Source organism: Phytophthora cinnamomi, assembly GCF_018691715.1.
Source record: "Phytophthora cinnamomi strain GKB4 chromosome Unknown Contig53, whole genome shotgun sequence".
Taxonomy (NCBI): Eukaryota; Oomycota; class Peronosporomycetes; order Peronosporales; family Peronosporaceae; genus Phytophthora; species Phytophthora cinnamomi.
The window spans coordinates 84899-102663 of NW_027150986.1; the positions used below are offsets into that span (position 1 = coordinate 84899).

General features: G+C 53.2%; 6 protein-coding genes across 8 annotated transcripts; 3 read left to right on the forward strand and 3 right to left on the reverse strand.

The window, feature by feature from the left end:
* Nucleotides 1-5734: 5734 nt before the first annotated feature.
* Nucleotides 5735-6504, reverse strand: IUM83_00006 (uncharacterized protein; the record flags this gene model as incomplete). Of its 2 annotated transcripts, XM_067923737.1 has the most annotated exons (2): nt 5735-6066; nt 6150-6504. In XM_067923737.1, the coding sequence occupies 2 exons, from the start codon at nt 6502-6504 to the stop codon at nt 5735-5737; spliced, it is 687 nt and encodes a 228-aa protein (XP_067789450.1). The 2 variants fall into 2 exon arrangements, with proteins under 2 accessions (XP_067789450.1, XP_067789451.1); XM_067923738.1 differs by lacking the exon at nt 5735-6066 and having other exon boundaries at nt 6112-6504.
* Nucleotides 6505-6961: 457 nt separating this feature from the next.
* On the forward strand, nt 6962-9748 carry IUM83_00007 (uncharacterized protein; the record flags this gene model as incomplete). 2 transcript variants are annotated; one of them, XM_067923739.1, is made up of 1 exon in its annotated part: nt 6962-9748. In XM_067923739.1, the coding sequence occupies one exon, from the start codon at nt 6962-6964 to the stop codon at nt 9746-9748; it is 2787 nt and encodes a 928-aa protein (XP_067789453.1). The 2 variants fall into 2 exon arrangements, with proteins under 2 accessions (XP_067789453.1, XP_067789452.1); XM_067923740.1 differs by having other exon boundaries at nt 8804-9748.
* A 2167-nt stretch (nt 9749-11915) lies between these two features.
* On the forward strand, nt 11916-12425 carry IUM83_00008 (uncharacterized protein; the record flags this gene model as incomplete). The annotated part of the gene is made up of 2 exons (XM_067923741.1): nt 11916-12152; nt 12210-12425. The coding sequence occupies 2 exons, from the start codon at nt 11916-11918 to the stop codon at nt 12423-12425; spliced, it is 453 nt and encodes a 150-aa protein (XP_067788871.1).
* Nucleotides 12426-12586: 161 nt separating this feature from the next.
* IUM83_00009 (uncharacterized protein) lies at nt 12587-14526 on the reverse strand (the record flags this gene model as incomplete). The annotated part of the gene is made up of 2 exons (XM_067923742.1): nt 12587-14112; nt 14184-14526. 2 exons carry the CDS (start codon nt 14524-14526, stop codon nt 12587-12589), a joined length of 1869 nt encoding a protein of 622 aa, XP_067788832.1.
* A 140-nt stretch (nt 14527-14666) lies between these two features.
* Nucleotides 14667-15817, reverse strand: IUM83_00010 (uncharacterized protein; the record flags this gene model as incomplete). Its single annotated transcript, XM_067923743.1, has 3 exons — nt 14667-15020; nt 15100-15273; nt 15338-15817. The coding sequence occupies 3 exons, from the start codon at nt 15815-15817 to the stop codon at nt 14667-14669; spliced, it is 1008 nt and encodes a 335-aa protein (XP_067788838.1).
* A 238-nt stretch (nt 15818-16055) lies between these two features.
* Nucleotides 16056-16450, forward strand: IUM83_00011 (uncharacterized protein; the record flags this gene model as incomplete). The annotated part of the gene is made up of 3 exons (XM_067923744.1): nt 16056-16118; nt 16229-16359; nt 16441-16450. 3 exons carry the CDS (start codon nt 16056-16058, stop codon nt 16448-16450), a joined length of 204 nt encoding a protein of 67 aa, XP_067788837.1.
* Between the last annotated feature and the right edge of the window lie 1315 nt (nt 16451-17765).

The following is a 17765-nucleotide window of genomic DNA, read 5'->3' on the forward strand; positions in this document are numbered from 1 at the left end:
GATGGCTCTCATTCTTTGCGGAGTATAACTTCCGGGTCGAATACAAACCCGGAAGATTGAATGTGGTGGCCGACGCGTTATCACGTCGGCCGGACTACGCGGAAGCTGCTGACGTCAATGCCATTGACGTCATGCGATCAAGCAAACCCACATCGTCCCTGTTGGATGATGTGAAGGCCGCGTACGCGCACGACGCGGACACGAAACTCTTGCTGGCCTATGGCACAACACCTTCTGACAAGGCTCGTCAGAAGCTGCCCAAGCACCTTCGTGCGCGTGCACACCGCTTTCGAGTGCACGACAGAATACGGCTTTATAATGCAGTCGACGACAACGCGGACCGCGTTATCGTGCCGAATGACCATGACCTGCGAATCAGGATCATGTACGAGTATCATGATGCCCCGTCTGCGGGACATCTCGGACGTGAGAAGACATACGTATTTCTCACGCGCGACTTCTACTGGCACCACCAGTATAAGTGGGTGCGCAAGTACATCCGTGCTTGCGAAGTGTGTCAACGCGTAAAGCCTGCGCCGTTTGCGCAGGCTCCATTACAATCACTACCGACTCCGTCGGAGTGTTGGAAGTCCATGTCATTGGACTTCATCTTTGGTCTTCCCCCGGACAGCGGAGGGAATACCGGTGTTGTGGTCTTCGTCAACCGCTTCAGCAAGATGTACCATCTTGCTGCAGTGCCGGCAGAGGTGACCGCGAAGCAGACGGCCCGTCTGTTCGTCGACATGGTGTTCAAACACCATGGCATGCCGTCCGACATTGTGTCGGACAGAGACCCGCGCTTCACAGCGCACCTGTGGCAAGAAGTGTTTACACTTCTTGGGAGCCAGCTTTCAATGTCGACTGCGGATCATCCGCAGACGGACGGTCAAACCGAGCGCGTGAATCGCGTTCTCGTCGACATTTTGAAGAGCTACGCTCACTCGTTCCAAAACTGGAGCGAGTGTTTGTCGATGGCGGAATTCGCCATCAACAACTCGGCGCATGCCTCGACCGGGCATACACCGTTTTATGTGAATGCCATGCGGCATCCCCGTCTGCCGAGTTTACTCGGAGTGGTGGCTCCCACTTTAAGTGGGGGAGGATCTACGACTGCAATACAGCAGCCGCAGAAAACCGCTGACACTTGCACAGTGTCAGCTGCAACAATGAACAAACCACATGAGTCTGCACAGGGCGCAGACTCCTCCACCAACAAGGACAACGACCACGGGTCTGCGCAGGGCGCAGACATCGCAAAGAACCACGCAGAGGCCGGGCCTCTAGCGGAGAGCGAGCTGAATGACTTCAGCTCGGATGCAATCAGTTTCATCACCAAAAGACAAGCCGTAATTCGGTTTGTCCAAGACACAATAGCAGCTTCTGTTGACCAACAGAAGCTGAACGCAGACAATATGTGCAGAGGCAACACAAATGAATTCAAAGTTGGTTCATTGGTTTTGTTAGCAACTCAAAACCTGCCTAGACATGCAGTTTCGGATTTCGGAGTAAGCAAGCTTGCTCCGCGCTTCATCGGGCCGTTCACTGTGTTGGCACGGCACGGCAACGCATACACGCTAGACATACCGTCTAGCATGCGCCTCCATCCGACCTTTTACGTCGGACGGCTGAAACCATACCTGCAGCACGAGCCATCTAGCTCGACTGACCCGAAGCCTCGGCAGGAGCCGAGGCAGAAGCGGAAGCCTTGGCCTCGGCGACGAGCAGCCTCTCCTCCAGCGCGCGGACGCGCTGGAGCAACCCCTTCATCTGGATCCCCAGCTCGACCTGGATAGTCGAGGCGGTCTGCGGAATCGTCGCGACTTGAGCCTTCTGGTTCGCGAGCTCCTGCTTCAGGGCGGTGAACTCAGGGCCCTGCAGACGCTCCACGGCGGTCACCCGGTTGTAGAGAGACGCGTACTGATCAGCCCGGGGCTGATCATACCCGGGGCGGGTTCCCACCCCCGCCACCGCCGATCCGTGACGCCCGCGGCTCAACCCGCTGGATTGTTGAGCGGATTGTTGACCATAGTATCCCGAAAACGAACCATCAAGGGGCTCGTTTTCGTATTCGTTGGAGAGGATTTCCTCCCCATCAAGATACATGGGAGCCGCGGAACGTCTTGCTGGAGGACGTTCCGGAAATGGTGAGGGCGTACGAGGAGCAGTACGCGCTGGTGCAGCGGAAGTAGTGCGAGCGCTGCGGTCATCGCTAGCACCCGAACCCTCACGTGCTAAGAACTTAGCACGGAGCTCTTTGAGACTCTCGGGCACACGGATGGACGTGTACCCGTTCAGGTCGCGGTCGCTCAAGCGGACCGCGCCTGGGAAGCACTTCGCGCACTGAAAGCCCTCGGACACAGCGCACGGCACATTAGCCTCCTCCGCAGCAACGTGGAGTTGCTCCAACTTTCCACGCTTCGAGTATGTCTCGAAGCGATCACCCGCTTGTTTAATCCGATCACGTTAAGCACTCGGCCTCTTGTCGAAGTTTTCAACAACGGCATTCCAACTTTGACAAAGTGCCTGCCACTCGGGCACTTTGGTGCGAGCAGATGTCTTCTTGCTCTGAAACCATCGGAGCTCATGAAAGAGTCCGATGTAATAATCGCGCCTTTGATGCGTTTCCGCATCAAAGTGCAGCTCGGCAGCCACGGCGTCATCTCTGATGGCGCTGAATACGTATAACGGCACCTCATTCGGAGGTACCGAGTTCCCATACCGGTCCGAGATCTCGGACGCGGACGGCATCCACGGATCGCGCGCTGCAGGCGCAGCGCGCGGAGAGCCTTGAGCTTTCGAATCACGCGCTGCAGTTGCAGCGTGCGGAGAACTGAGAGCCCCAGCGGAAGCGAGTGGGATATCACTCTCAGTTCGCGAACGCTTCGAACTCGAAGCGACCGATTCGTCCCCTTCACGCGGGCGAATGATCTTGGCGTAGGGGTCGAGCGATTCGCTCGATACTGAGTCTTTGCGCTTTGAGGGCGAGTTCGCCTCGCCCTCCATATCTTCATCGTCGTCGTCGAAGTCGACGATGTAGCGATACTTCGCCTTCTGGCGCTCGAAGTAGTCATCGATGGAGAGATGACTCCCCACCGACTTTGAAGTCTTCTTCTGAGGCGCGCTCATCGTTGAATGAGCGCGGATTTCTTCTCCAAACGCGGAGAATTGACGAATGGTCAATTCCGAAGATTGACGTGCGGAGACCCCGCGCGTCTAACCTTAAGGGGGGATGGTGTAACGGGTTACACGCACAAGTGGCTACAAGCCACTTGTGAATTTAACAGATAGGATATCTGTTAAAAGTTTTAGATACTTCCTCACCTTGGTGTAAGTCACACCAATGAATACATTGAAGTGGGCCACCACAATGAGTGGTCCACACATACCCAAAGATCCTATTGGTAGAAAGCAGCATATTTCTACCAATTAGAGACGTGCATATTGGCGGGGCTCTGACAGCCAGCCGCTATCAACCCCTTTCATAGATTACAAACAGTTTTAGCATTTATAGGAGGAAGATCAATTTACAAACAATACAGTTCTCATTTTACCTAATCTAAGTCACTTGGAGTTTTATCTGATTTAAATTATACTTGTGTTTTCAAATATAATTAACTCAAATAATTACTAAGTACTTACGCTTCCTCATACACGTAGCGCAACGTGTAAGCAAAAGTAGTGAGTCAAGTTAGACCCACTACATGAACGCTGAAAGCAACACGTCGTATCTCGGTTAACATAGCGTTGCTATTTGAGACAACGGCAAGCAAAAAAATACTAGTCAACGAAAGTACAAATCGCTATTTAGGGACACCGTTGGAAAGAGGGCTATATTAGCTATCTTTTGAGCTACTCCACAGCCAAATTGATGAATATGAAGCTGAGGACGAGGCCAGCCAAAACATTATCTCCATTTTCGAGTCGAGATTTCATTTTTTTATTTGTGTTTCTAGAGTAAAATCACGCGAGGAATCCAGTGGTGGTCTCATAATTAACTAAATCGATGTCTAACACCACGAAAATAACATTTTTCTCTGTTCATTACAAATCCATGGGGGTAAAAAAAATTTAAATATTTTTCCAATACTTTACTTCAGTCACAAAGTAACAATTTGAATTACCAGTGGACGTAAGCAACAAATGGTGGACATATCTTTCATACCTACGCATCTGTACTGACCGATGTTGGATACTTGCGCTTTTTGGTCTTTGCTGCAGGCTTCTTGCTTGGCGCTCCTCTCTTCTTTTGGGCTGTTTTTTTTCTTTCCAAACGGCTCTGCGTCGGATGAGTCGTCAGCCATTCCACGCCCGTCTTGATTCTTCTTGGCTGCCGCCGCCATCGCAGCTCGATGCGCTAAGCGAGTTGCTTCGCCGACTTTGCAGTAGCTCCCTCTTTCTCACTCGGCTTTGCGTTTAAAGGGTCGTTCTGGAATTCGTCCGGGACGTACGGTCTAATAGACTTGTACATCTGCTCTTTCTTCTCGGCATTACTGGCGGCGGAGGTAGGACTTCGATGTGGTCTGTCATAATTCGCTCCACCTTCTCCTTCGCCGTCAGTACTCCGTCAATCTTTCGTCGTAAATCCTGCTTTCAACATTCGAATTCGGGCCCTTCATGCACGCCACAGTACCTGGCTTAGCACTATCCATAGAAAATATCTGGTATTGCTGCACGCCATCCAGGCGCTTGTACAGTTCAGTCAACACTGGTTTGTACGACTTGAATAGATCGCTGCCCCGCGGAACATGCACCGTCACAGAGTTCGACGCGGTCGCGTTGACAGCATCAATGACGGGACTCATCGTCTAGCACTCAGCGGTGGCCATGTGCTTGCGGATGTGGCCAAAGCCACGGTCGCACGAGGTTTTCGTACGGCCTTTTACGAAAAACTTGAATTCCACGTGCTCGAAAATGCCCAAGTCAACGAGGGTCAGCAAGAACTTGATCGCATAGTTGTTCTTGTTTTGACACGAGCAATTGTCTGCATACACAGTGAGCTTCGTTTTTCCAGACGGTACGAGGTTTGCATTTATAAAATGAGCCAACATCGAATTGATTTGATCACTGCCTTTGCCACTGGTACCCTCGTCGTAGATGTAGTTTGTTTGAACTCCATCATTTTCGTAGTAAATTCCGAAACAGCTCACAGACAGCAGCGAGCAAAAATACCATTGAGACGGCGTATTGGCTACGCTTGGGATAGTCAAGTTTTGAGAGTAGTCCATGACAATCACAGCGTGCTCGCTAGAGCAGGAAGACCTGTTACCTTTGTACTCGCGCTTATAAGTAAGTCAAAATGTTACCAACACCCACGTTAATTATTCCAAATAAATCAAAATGTCACTTACGTCCCCATACAAAACTTACCGCATTTGCCGAGCGGATTCGGTATGGGGACCGAGAGCCTCTGTCTTGTCTGTCGTGACACCGCCACGCATCCCAGCGTGGTAAATAGCGCAAATATCACAGACGTTGCTGCGCAGAGAGCGAATCCGAATCGCAGGGCAGTGTAGCGTAAGAAGCTTCCGCATTATAGGGCTTGCGGGTTCGCGCACCATGAGGCCGGACTTTACAAACTTGTGCATTTCGTCCCAGATCACATCCCACGTAAAATGCGCCGGTAGCAGTGTGTACGTGTCACTGCTGTAGTATTTCTGGACAGTCCCGTCAATTTTTTCTGCATGCGAATGCGCACTGGGACCACCTCCCCAACCTCCTCTGCAAAGCTGGTAAATCACTTCACTAGCCAAACTACGTCGACCTGAGCCGCGTTCTTGTTGAGCTTGTTCCCGTGGTCCTTGATGGCCATGATACCGTCACGAATCCGTTTCTTGTAGCGCTGAAGTGTCATCGGCACTTCTCCGTAGCAGCGAGCGAACACTGGACGACAAACTTGACCAGCGAATGGACGGTAGTAGTGGAACCTCTCGCGTTCGCCGCTTCCTTGCTTACGGTCGACTGGCACTTGCATGAGCACCGACAGGAGAGTGTACAGGCTAGTATTCTTCTCTTGCTTGGACATCTGTGACAGCGAGCACAGCAGAGACTCTAACTCCTTCGCCCTGCCTTGCACGCAATGGTTCTCGCACTGGTCCGACTGAATAATCTCTGTCACCTGAGCGTTGAGATCAGTGTCGAACAAAAGTTACTTAAGTCCTCCTCCGATTCTGCCGTGCTCGGTGCGCTCTCTGCAGTCAACGCCTCTTCGTCGCTGCCCTCGTCACTTGATTCCAGCGAGAAGTCTTCATCGCCACTGTTGTCACTCTCCTCACTGGAGCTAGACTCGCCCTCCGCACCCCCACCACTGTTCGTAGAGTAGGCTTGGTCTTCACGTGGCGATTCGTCGCCTTCTTTTTCGCTGCGCCTGGCAGCAACTCCGCGGGGCTGTCGGTGATCCGGCAACTGGTCGTCGCCTGTGTCGGTCCGAGCAGGGACGGAAGGCGCAGTGCCAGCAGCTGGAGACGGCGGCGGCGACGAGGAGGCGTGCGGTTGGTGGGTCTGCATCTTTCTTTGAAAGCGTGTCCAAGAATGAGCTGCGACCTGCAAGTGAGAGCGTCGATGCACCCCGTTCAAAATTTTGAATTTGCTAAAAGGCCCGTTTCTCAAAATTTCGCTTACGTACGATTTTCAGTCGGTCAACTTTAAAGCCGATTATCTCGATACTGGTAACTCTCAAAGGCGCGTTAGCAACATTTTGTCTGCCGTTGTCTCATTTGTATGCGTTTATGATAAGTTAAGCAATACATCATTTTCCCGTCTGAGTTACCCACAATTACCTACTCGTTCTTGTGTGGCCGCAGGTTAGCCGTCCTTGGAATCAATAGGGGCAAGTTTGGAATTGCCCCGAACCTGGCCTCCACTGTACCATCACAATGGTACAAGCCGTGCCCAGAATAGTGACAACCAAGTGACAAATTAGGTTGGCGCCATTATAACATTCTTCGCGCAACCACACGGTCCAATGAGGGAGCAGTGGGAAGCCGCACAGGCAGGCCTCCGCGTGATCTTAGAGGAGGACGCTGACTACGTGCAGTTTCTGGCGAGTATTGAGCAGGATCTGGCGCGGAAGCTTCGGTTCGAAGTTCGGTCGCGAGGCGGGGCTCTGGTGGATGGTGTAGACTTCGACCGGTTCGTGGAGACTACGGCGCAGCTCCGGTACTTCCACGTGCTATTCCAGACTAAATTGAAGCCAATTGCAGAACCCCCAGAGCGTGGCGATGCTAGTTCACTCGACAGACAGTGCAACGGCTTCGTCGAGACTCTGGGAGATATGCTTAGCGTCCTCCGCATACTCTACGGGAAACTCATCTGCAGAGCTGGGTCTACCCAGGCGGCAGTAGAAAAAGCGTTGGCGAGACAAGACAGGGAATGGGACGGAAACTTGCTGGAGGATTTTCTGGTGAAGCAGCAGCTGACCGCTGAGATGTTAGTCACTCGCCCGTTGAAGCGGTTTGGTGAGCTGGTGGAGTTTGTCGAGGCGCTGAGCAAAATTTTGTCTGAAGATGGTGGGGATGAAGTCGTGAGCAACAACAGTGATTCAGGGTACGAAGAGAAGCTTAATTACGCTCCACAGCTGATGCATATCGTCCAGGAGAACAAACACTACATTCATATGGCCAAGGCAGACGCTCGAGAAGAGTACGAGTTGATCGCGTTGCAGACGTGCTTTCACGGTGAAGGAGCTGAGGAGTTTAGTGATTTGTCCAACAAGAAGCTGCTCCTGCATGGGGAAGTGTTCGTATCGCTTTTAAGTGCGCACAGCGAAAATAATGGAGTTGCTACAAAGGTTGTCAGTAAACCTGAACGTTTATACGCACATTGCTTCGAGGATGGAACACTAGTTTGCAGTAAAGAGCAAGATGCTGAGTCCGAAGCATCTTTCACGGTACTGCATTGCCTGCACCTGAAGCAGGATTCGGCGTTTCTTGAAATAGTTCCGGCCAGTGTGCAAGTACTCGAGCCCTCGGAGGAATCGCGCGCGTTGGCATTGATTAGACAAGACGGAACACTAGTATTTGCTTGGAATGACATGGCGACTAGTCAACGATGGGCCGATGCAATTGCAGGATTTCTGGAAATAAACGGATCGCGCAGCGATGCGCTTCGTCAAGGACGAACGATTGGCGACCTCCCCGTTCCCGAGGAGATCACAGCACAGGTAGGAGAAGAGGACACACTACCAACAGAATTTGCATCCTTCTACGACGATCATCTTCCTGGTGTTTTCTGGAGGGCACCTGCGAAGGACTCAAACTCAAGCGAGGAACAGTGGCAAATGGTTGAAATCGTATTTTACGCCAGATGGTTGCTGGTTTTCAAGCTCGATGGATGGAAGGGGCATTCGCTATTGTGTAAGTTTGATACTCAAACTCCTGAGCTGGAGGTTGGTGAACAACCTCGAGGAGAAAAGGAGTGGAGTTTGGTCATTTCCCATGGATCTGCAGCCTGCCTGACGCTTGTATCAAAGAAAAGAACAAGAATTGACTTTTGGTTCGACCAAGTGTGGAAAGCGGTGGAGGGCGCTCAGATCGTGGCAAGAAGAGCAGAAAGAGAGGGGAGGGAGAGGAAAGAGATGGAAGAAGAGGAGGCTTATGCTCGTGGCGACGAAAGCAGAAAATTGTGTGAACAAACAGGAAAGAAGCGAAAGCTCGCTGCGTCTACCAACGACCAAAGCCCAACTGTGCTGATAGAGAAAGTGGGGGAGCCCTCCTCTAATTCTAGTCCAACAAGCTCCAGTAGCTTAAAGCCGGGCGATAAAACTGATGAAGAGTGTGTCGATCTGGATAAGAGAACAGCAACACACATGGAGGAGGAACCAGCTACTGCACCTCCGGCTAAAAAGAAATCCAGACGATTATCCGACAAATCCAAGGAGGCGTCGCGCACGGGCCTGGCGGCAAAGGACAGCAAGTTCGCTGACATTGCTACGCCACCCGTGAAAACTCCGAAGAGAAGATGGCTCATGAGGAAATCAGACGACCCCAACGACACTGACTTGATACCAACTCAACCAAGCCCAAGCATTCCGACGGATGAATCTATGAGCGAAATTGACGCTACTCAGTTGCCCGGCAGTGAAGCACAGGTTGATGCCGAGCAAAAAGCTCAAGTAGTGCGGATTATACTGACGGGTATCGAGCCCACAGCTTCCATCCGAAAAAAGATTGATTCTATCTCGAACACTTTTTATGAAGAAGACATCGAGAAAGCGACCCACGTTCTCGCCCCCAAGAACCAGTTGAAACGAACTGTAAAGCTGCTGTGTGGGATCTCGCGGTGCGCCCACGTCCTGGACGTGCGATGGCTTGACGAGTCGGCACGCGTGGGCGCCCCTATATATGAGCGAGCGCACTGCTTGAAGGATACGAAGGCTGAAGCCAAGTGGCAGTTCGACTTGCGAAAGACCATGTACGACTTCACACCGGAGCAGCGACGGCAACTTTTTGCCGGCCACAACGTGTTCATCACCAACCACAAGTCCGTTCTGCCGCCGGTGAAGGACCTGGTGAAGATCGTGGAGTGCGCTGGCGGCACGGCGGTAACCAAAGGCAGCGCTGGCCCAAACGACGTGGTGATCACGAGCGAGACCGCGCTAGGAACGGCCTCGGTTCGGAAGGCGCTCACGCAGGCGAATCCGCAGCGCATCTACTCGCCCGAGCTCATTTTGAGCAGCATCTTGCAGCAGCACATCGATTTTGACAAGAACCGCATTGAGCAAACCGGTGGCGCCAATCGGCGGCGCAGGTAGATGTCGAGGCTCAAAGCCCGAGCTGCATTTATAGCTAGATAACGCAAACCAGATCGACTGAATAGTATCCAAGTCCCTCGCGCTTTAGAATACTTAACCGTGCCCGCCGCAATGTGTACCGCGTCTTGATCACACCAAAGATAAGCGGTTCACACTCAGGCGGGGAAAACGAACAGTGCACGTGGCAGCAGCTCCTTTTTGCCTGCCGCAGTGCTCTGAAACCCAGGCGGACGGCCTTGCATGCTAAACTTGGCCGGTTCGCGCGAGCCGAGCTGTGCATTCTCGCAGGCGCTTCCTCGGGGAGTTCCTGCCACCAGGGCATCGCCACTCGCAACTCCGTTATCCAACAACGGCTCCCTTGAATCCAGCGCCTGCTCTGCATCCGCCGGGCCTGGCGCCTCCCAACCAAGCAGAGTATGAGCTGATACGCCCAAGCACATAGCTCGGCCCACGCGACAAGCGGTCTCGACGCGGCGAACGCAGCTTGGGGGCGGGTGGCGAGAAGCGATCGCCGAAAACCCGCCATGGAGACGCTGCGGGAAGCGGCACTGTTGCCAGGAGCTACTACACCATGCCTGGGTCTGCGGTAGAAGGCGTCGGCGCCTGCGGAGCCATCGCCGCTCGGCTGGCATCATGGCATGGGCTCAGGTGACGCCCGCAGCGCTCACTGGATTAAAGTATGCAGACGAAAGCTTCAAGTCGGGCAAAGATACGGCTCGCTCCGCATGTTTTTCATCTCTTGTACCGCCGACACCCGCGTGCGCCACACAAATGGGATCGTCCGATGTGCCCATTTGCAGTCACCGCCGCGCAAAAATCCACCTCCTGCCTGCCAGTATTGGGCCACTCCCCGCACTGAAGTACACGGGGGAGATTGACGCCGTTTGCGTTCGGCGTGTCCCGATTCGGGACTCCCGAACGCAAACGCCTCCAGTTGACCATCCTTGACAGTTGTTGGTGCCTCGCCGCGCTAGGTGCTCTTGTGCTGGGCCACGCTCCAGTCGCTTTCTCCCTTCGCCGTAGTGCCTCCAATAATGCACGGTCGTACAGTAGTGTAGTGTGTGGCCACTGGCGTGGCCACACACTACGGTCAATACCCCAGCTTACTGAAAATACTACGAATAATAGTGCATAAGGAGCAGGCCGGACTGTGTGCAATCGTAGTGTTCTGCACGACGTGGCTTTGCGCGCCGCTGCACTTGTTTCAACGGGAGAGCAGTCGACTGGTCATTTGAGCGAGCTCAGAGCTGTACTTCACCCTACAGTCTGTCGCCCGCGTAGCGAGCCCGAAAAAGCCTACCTGTGCTGCTTCAACATGCTACCCATTCACGCGCACTCATTCGAAGTCCTACATGTATTTTGATGACGGGGACCCATTTTGCGATGAGCATGCGAGGTCTCGTCTATTTTGTAATGGCCCGTCTATTCATTAGTTGCCGTTTGAACGAGGTATACCTCAAATAGGAGGAATAACTCCTCATAATCGAGTTATGCCCACCATGTTGGTTAATCCAATCGCAATTGCAATTTATCCTTCTTTTAGTTGTGCGGCGAAACCACTGTGGCAGATGCAATACAGTGGCTTATTTAACTGGTATCTTAGGTCAAAAACTACAATAAATGCAGTTTTGCTATAAAAACTACAAGGCGTTTAACATTTTGCGGTGGAGCAGTGGTTTCAAACTCTGCGCCAGCTCCACTTGCACGCCTACACGGTTGCGGATCGTACGGCGGCATCACATTGATTACCTCTTCCCCGTTGTATTCTTGCGGGTCGCACGGCGGCATCATATTGATTTCATCTTTCTCGCTATCTATTCTCACGAATAGTCTTCTTCTTAAAGAAATATTTAGAATGTGTGCATGTTCGATACGCTCATGCTTTTGGCCGCACAATTTTGCCGTGAGCACTCTTGTCATACCTCAATTGTGATAGTCTTACAAGCACATACCGGTAGCTACTTGGACGCTCCAAGCTGGAGCCACGCTCAACGGTCTCATAAATTGGCCATTATGAGCAAATTCTGAGAACCTCAATGAGGAATATAGTGCTTTCTACTCTCCACCCAACTCAAATGCGAAACGCCAGGGGCGACGTTGCCGTCGTCACAGGGCCAGGAAAAAGTGCAAGTCAAGCTCATTTGCGATTTTGCCAGCAAAGCCACAGATGACCTCGTCGTGCTCGAGCTCCAGTGCGTGCACGCGCTCGCTGCAGATGCAGCAGCCCATGACCATAGGCCAGAAGTATCCATACGGAAGCGGCCATCGTCGCCACCACTACCTGCCCCCGCAGCCGCGCACGCAGCGCAAGCGCTCCTGCCTGCGCAAGGAAAGCGCCTTCTCCTGCGGCGGCGCCGCGCGCGGCTCTCGCCTGGACGAGCTGTCGGCGACCAAGATGATCACGGTCAGTTACTCGGCAGAGCCCAAGAAGACGCTCTCATTCGCTGACCAGCGCGGCCAGCACCTAGTGCTGGAGCGGGAGTTCTGCCCCAAGGACGCGCCCGTGTGCTACTGCGACGTCCCCATCGAGGTCACACTCGGGCGCCTGACGCGTCGACGCAGCAGCAGCCTGGACAAGTGGATCGAAGAGGCCATAGCGCGCCAGCACCTGCTATCCATGTGCGTCGTCTCGCTGCTAGGCTGCGCCCTCATTGGGCTCCGCCAGACCGCCAAGTAGGCGAGCGCCCAGCACGCACCAGCCCCTGTACCAGTAGCTTTTAATTATTTCGTGCATCACTTGGTGAAAGTGCAGTTGCATGAGGAACTTCAAACTTATTAGTAATAAACAATCAATCCGCCAACGCGTACATGCACACGTTCCGTTCAGGCCGCCTGCCGTTATTTCCGGCGCTTGGTGGCCCATGTCTTGCCGATCGCAGGGCGTTCCAGGCGGTTCTTGTCAAGGTCGATGCGCTGCTGCAGGATCCCGCTCAGAATCAGTTCGGGGGAGTAGATCCGCTCCGGATCCGCGCTCGCGAGCTGCTTGCGCACCGCCGCCACGGCCATCGCCGCCTCGCTCGTGATCACCAGGTCCTTTGGCCCGGGCTTCCCTTTGGACGACGCTTTGCCTCCGGCACACTCCACAATTTTCACGAGATCCTTCACCGGCGGCAGCACGGACTTGTGGTTCGTGATAAACACGCTGTGCCCAGCAAAAAGGCGCTGGCGCTGCTCTGCGGGCACGCCATACATGATGCTTCTCAGATCAAACTGCCACTTGCTTTCCGCGTCCACGTTGCGCAGGCAGTTCGCTTGCTCATCGACCGCCGCACCCACTCGCGCCGACTCGTTCAACCAGCGTTCGCCCAGAATATGCGTGCAGCACGAAATGCCGCACAGCAGTTTCACCGTGCGCTTCAGCTGGTTCTGAGGAGCGATTACATGGGTGGCGCTCTCGATGTTGCTCTCGTAGACTGCGCCGGTGATAGCTTTGATCTTCTTGCGGATTGCAGCGGTGGGCTCCAGCCCCGTCAAAATAACGCGAATGGAAGTCGGCGCGACCGCCGAGGACTGAGCCGCCAAACCACCTTCCGCTTGTGACTCCACCGACTCGCTATCTGTGGCGGATCGACTGCTTGCCACGCGCTTGCGACTTCGACTCGATGAAGATGCCTTGTGCCGCGACATCGAGTGTGACGAAGGAGCATCATCTGTGGCAGCAGCGTCTTCGCCTTCCTCCACGGCATCTTCAGCAACTTTCGAGCCACGGTTCGTTGCTGCTTCCTGCTCTTGAACTTCTTGATCAATCTCCACTGTAGCCTCGCTTTGCCGAGATCGTTTCGACTTCACGTGGTCACTATCCGGACTTGCCTCGGTGTGATCTCGCTTAGAGTTCCGAACGGATAAACCCAGCTTTGATGCTCTTTCCGGGGTTGATAGAGAACGTCGCATACTCTTCACTCCCGGTGTAGTAGATGGGCTCTCTGTTGCAATTGCCTTCGTGTAGCTTGCACTCTTAACTAATCGCAATTGCAATGCACTCTTTGCTGCTACCCGGCCATCACTCTTCAAGCATTTTGCGGGTGATTCTTCCTTCGGCTCACCTTCAATCTCTGTTTCATCGCCACTGCTGCTGTCTGAGAGACCTCGAGTTGAAATAGCTGGAGATGCCCGAAAGGGAGTGCGGGGCTTGTAAATCTTCTTCCTCACAACTTCATGGTCCACATCCCGTTGCTGGAATGAGGCAGCAATAGAAGACAGTCCGCCGATAGAACCGTCCTGCTCCAGCATGTCATCCGACATATCGGAGTCTGCGTCGTCGTCGCTGTTCCCCATCGCCCCAACAGATCGACTGGTTTCACTTGCTATCGACGCGATCGGAAGCGGTACTGCCTCCTCGAAAATCTTGCGTTCTAGCTTCGGAGCTGCATGAAATTCATGACTTTAGTCGTCTTCTGTCATTCAATTTCCTCCACACACACGCAGCTCTCCTTACCGTCCTGTTCCTCGGAGTTGGTCATGCGGATCTGGGTTTCCTCCTCGTCCACATCGTCTTCGTCATGCTGGGTGTCACGATCGCTATCCTCTTGAGACGGCGTAGCCGCAACGAACGTTGGCGCAAAGCCCTCTCCGGGCTGCGTCACCACTTCCGTCGCCACCTCCGTCGCCGCCTGCGTTGCCTGACTATCCCGTTGCGTCGGTTCCCCCTCGAGTTGCGACAGCGCAGCACGCTTGCGGTGGTTGGCGGTGTACCATTGCCCTGGTGTGTCTTGGAATCCCATGGGGGTGTCCTGGCCGGACGAGTCTCCCTCGAAAACGCACGCGGCCTCGCCAGCCATGACGTCCGCTTCCACTCACGCTGGACTGGATTAACCGACGCAACAAAATACTACTAACTTGAGGTAAAATACCGCATTTATCCGTGTTTTACTAACGTCTGGTCAGTATAAAGAGGCTATAGAAAATCGAAAGTGACCGATCAGTTCAATAGAATCGCTTCGAGTTCGTCGCGCTCGGCGCTGGAGAGCATGTCGAACTCCCAGACTTTGGTCTTCTTCTTGCCGCTGCTCTGGCTGGTCTCCACGGCCGAGATGACGACGGCATAGCGCTCCGCCATGTCCTTCTTTGACGAGAGCGACCGAAACAGACCCCTCTTGGATGGCGACGGGGGCGGGCTGGCCTTCCCAGTATCCAGGGACGAGATGTCGGCAAAAGCAATTTCCGCCGTCTTGGCTGAGCGTGGAGAGGAGGGGTTCAGGGGCATGATATGGAGACGCTTATCAGACTTGTCGACCACCAGACGGCTTGATTCACGGGAGCCTGACCACGAGGACTGGCAAAGATGCAATGCAAGCGTTAGAGCGGTGAGGGTCGAAAGCGATAAGTGGCAGTATATAACCCAACCAACTCACCATGCTGATCATAAACTGCGTTTTCGGTGAGTTCAAGGCGGGCTCCTGCTTTGGGTTGTTGGATGGTCCCACTTGAGTCGCAGTTTTGGTCACTTCTGCTGTGCGAATGGAGAGCGCGGAGAGCGGAGCTGACGGAGGATCTATATTCAACGGCGGCGGACGTGACTGGGATGCCTACGATGACAGTAAAGTTTAGCATTCGACTATATAATGCAGGTGCGTGCGTACACGCACGTACTTTGGTTGGAAGGTTCGGGGTTTCTTGCAAAGGCTCCACTCCGGCAAAACGAACTGTTGATTTCGTGGGCGATGCAGTGGTAGTGGTGGGTGAGGAGGAAGGTTGCTGTGGCAACACTGTGGAGATGGCGTCAGCTGCTGAAGAGCCTTTCAGTATCTTTTTCAAAATGGGCGACCTGGGGGCTGATATCGTGGAGAATGCAGCTGCAACCTGGCGATATTCAGTGTCGAAAGTGAGCGTCTTGTGGAGCCCAGCCAAAGCTTTAAGTATCTCGACCACCTCACTCAGCGACAGCGCTCTGATGTCGACGTTATCAATAGCGATGAGACGACTGCCGACTGGAATCTCTTCGTTGGAATCACTCTTGGCCACATTTGTTGTGCAAGCAGCATTTTCGAGTGAGCTATCAAACTCTATGCCCATAGGAGATTTCGAGACAATTAAGCTCTTCAGCGCAGGCTTGTCTGCAGGGTTGAGCATGCTATTATACGCGTCAACCGTCGTGCCAAAGGTGATGATCTTCTCGTGTGGTGCAAGCAGTCGCAGCAGCTGGCTAAGTTCCGAGATCTGCAGTGAACTGACGTCGAAGCCGTCGATGGCAAGTATTTCGGATCCACTGACCACACCACCGTGAGTGAAAATATGTGTGGGACCGCAGGCGGGGTCCTCGTTCAAGCGATCAACGGCTGCCGCGTTGGATACGGTTGTACGCAAATCGATGCCTAAAGGACCAGGTGGGACCCGAATACTCACTGTACGAAGGTTGCACTCGCCGGCTTTGGTGCGTGTTGCAAACTCCAGTTCTTTTGGCGACGAGGACAGCTTCTGCAGCAAACCGACAGTCTGGTTCAGAGTCAAACATGTCACGTTCATCTTGTTGATGGTTTGTAGTCTCGATCCAACTGGAACTTGGCCGCTTTGCTCAATAGCTCCTGGGGTTCCATTTGCCATCGGATTGAATCCTGCCACGCGAGCTACATCGTCATGGCCGCTATCGAATACAATACCCAATGGTCCAGGAGGTACGCTGATTGTTGCCGTCGACCGCGTGTTTTCTAGACGATTCATCAAAGGCGTGTTTCCCACCACGATCTCCTTGGAAGTGTTCCTTAACTTTAAAAACAGCTTGGAGATATCTGCAAGCGAATGTTGGTGCACGTCGAGCCCATTAACGCCGATAATGTAGCTACCAGGGACGAAATCTTTCAAGTTCCTGCATGTTGGCCGATCAGCATCTTCTGGTGTAGTGAACCCCGTAATCCTAGCGTGTGCAGGATCACTACTATCCAGATTCAAGCCAGAAGGCCCCGCCTCAATCTGCATTGTGTGGCATTCCGGCAGAATTGTTGGTTCCTGGCGGTAAAAAGTAAGCGTCTGTGGGTGTGGCGTTTGATTCAGCAACTCCATGGCGACAGCTCGACTCATGGTCGTGATGTCCGTGTTGTTGATACCCATTAAGATGTCACCTTCCACAACTTCTGTACCAACACCAGTAGCCACCACACAGCGGTAATGCTCAGTTTCAGTGATATTGAGACGTTTGTGCTCTGGTAAGACTATGAGTTGTGAGAATCGAGCACAGGTGCCAGGAGTCATGCGATACAGGATGATTTCTTTCTCTTGTTCTCTCATTTCAATCAGCACATTCGTAACTTCTTCTCGTGGTAGCCCAGACACGTCTACGCCGTTGATATCGACAATCTGACACCCGCGGTGAACGTTTAGGTACTTTTTGAAATGACTAGCCGATCCATCAGGAAGTTGTTGGAAACCTTCGATGACTGCACCGTAGTGTAAAACATCGCTCAGGATCAAGCCCAGCGGGCCGCTAGGAGCACGAACAACAACCAATTTTTCGGGGTCGTAGGTTTTGGTAGGGCGTTGTGGTGGATGATACCGTGCGAACGTCAGTTGTCGCTTCTTCGCTGAAAGCTTTCCCAGGCGAGCGATGACTTGTGATAGACTTGAGTGAACAACTTCGTCGCCATCGATTGCTATAAGCCGATCCCCTGAACGAACTATTTGTCGCATCGTTTCCAGTCGTTGTTTATTGGTCTCATCGGTCGGAATTTCTCCAAACCCTTGAACGACAACGAAGCCACGTTCATTTTCAGCGAGCAAGATGCCCAGCCGACCAGCAGGAGCTTCCGCGACGTAATGCTCGCGACCAAATTCGTCCATGGCCATAGTAGAACCAGTTCAGGAATGCGGTTGTCCGTAGTTGGGCGTCTGCAGTACCTATTTGAAGCTCCACCCTGCAGCGTGGCTGACAACTAAAATTGGCTGCTTTCTCCGAATCATGGGATCGGGATGCCCATCGTTCGAAAGTGTAGTTTCCAGCGTTACGATGGATTCGCAGCTTGGCACGCGGTCCAAGTTGCAACCTGACGCAGATCCCACTCGTCTGTGTGGTGGTCATACTGGTGAC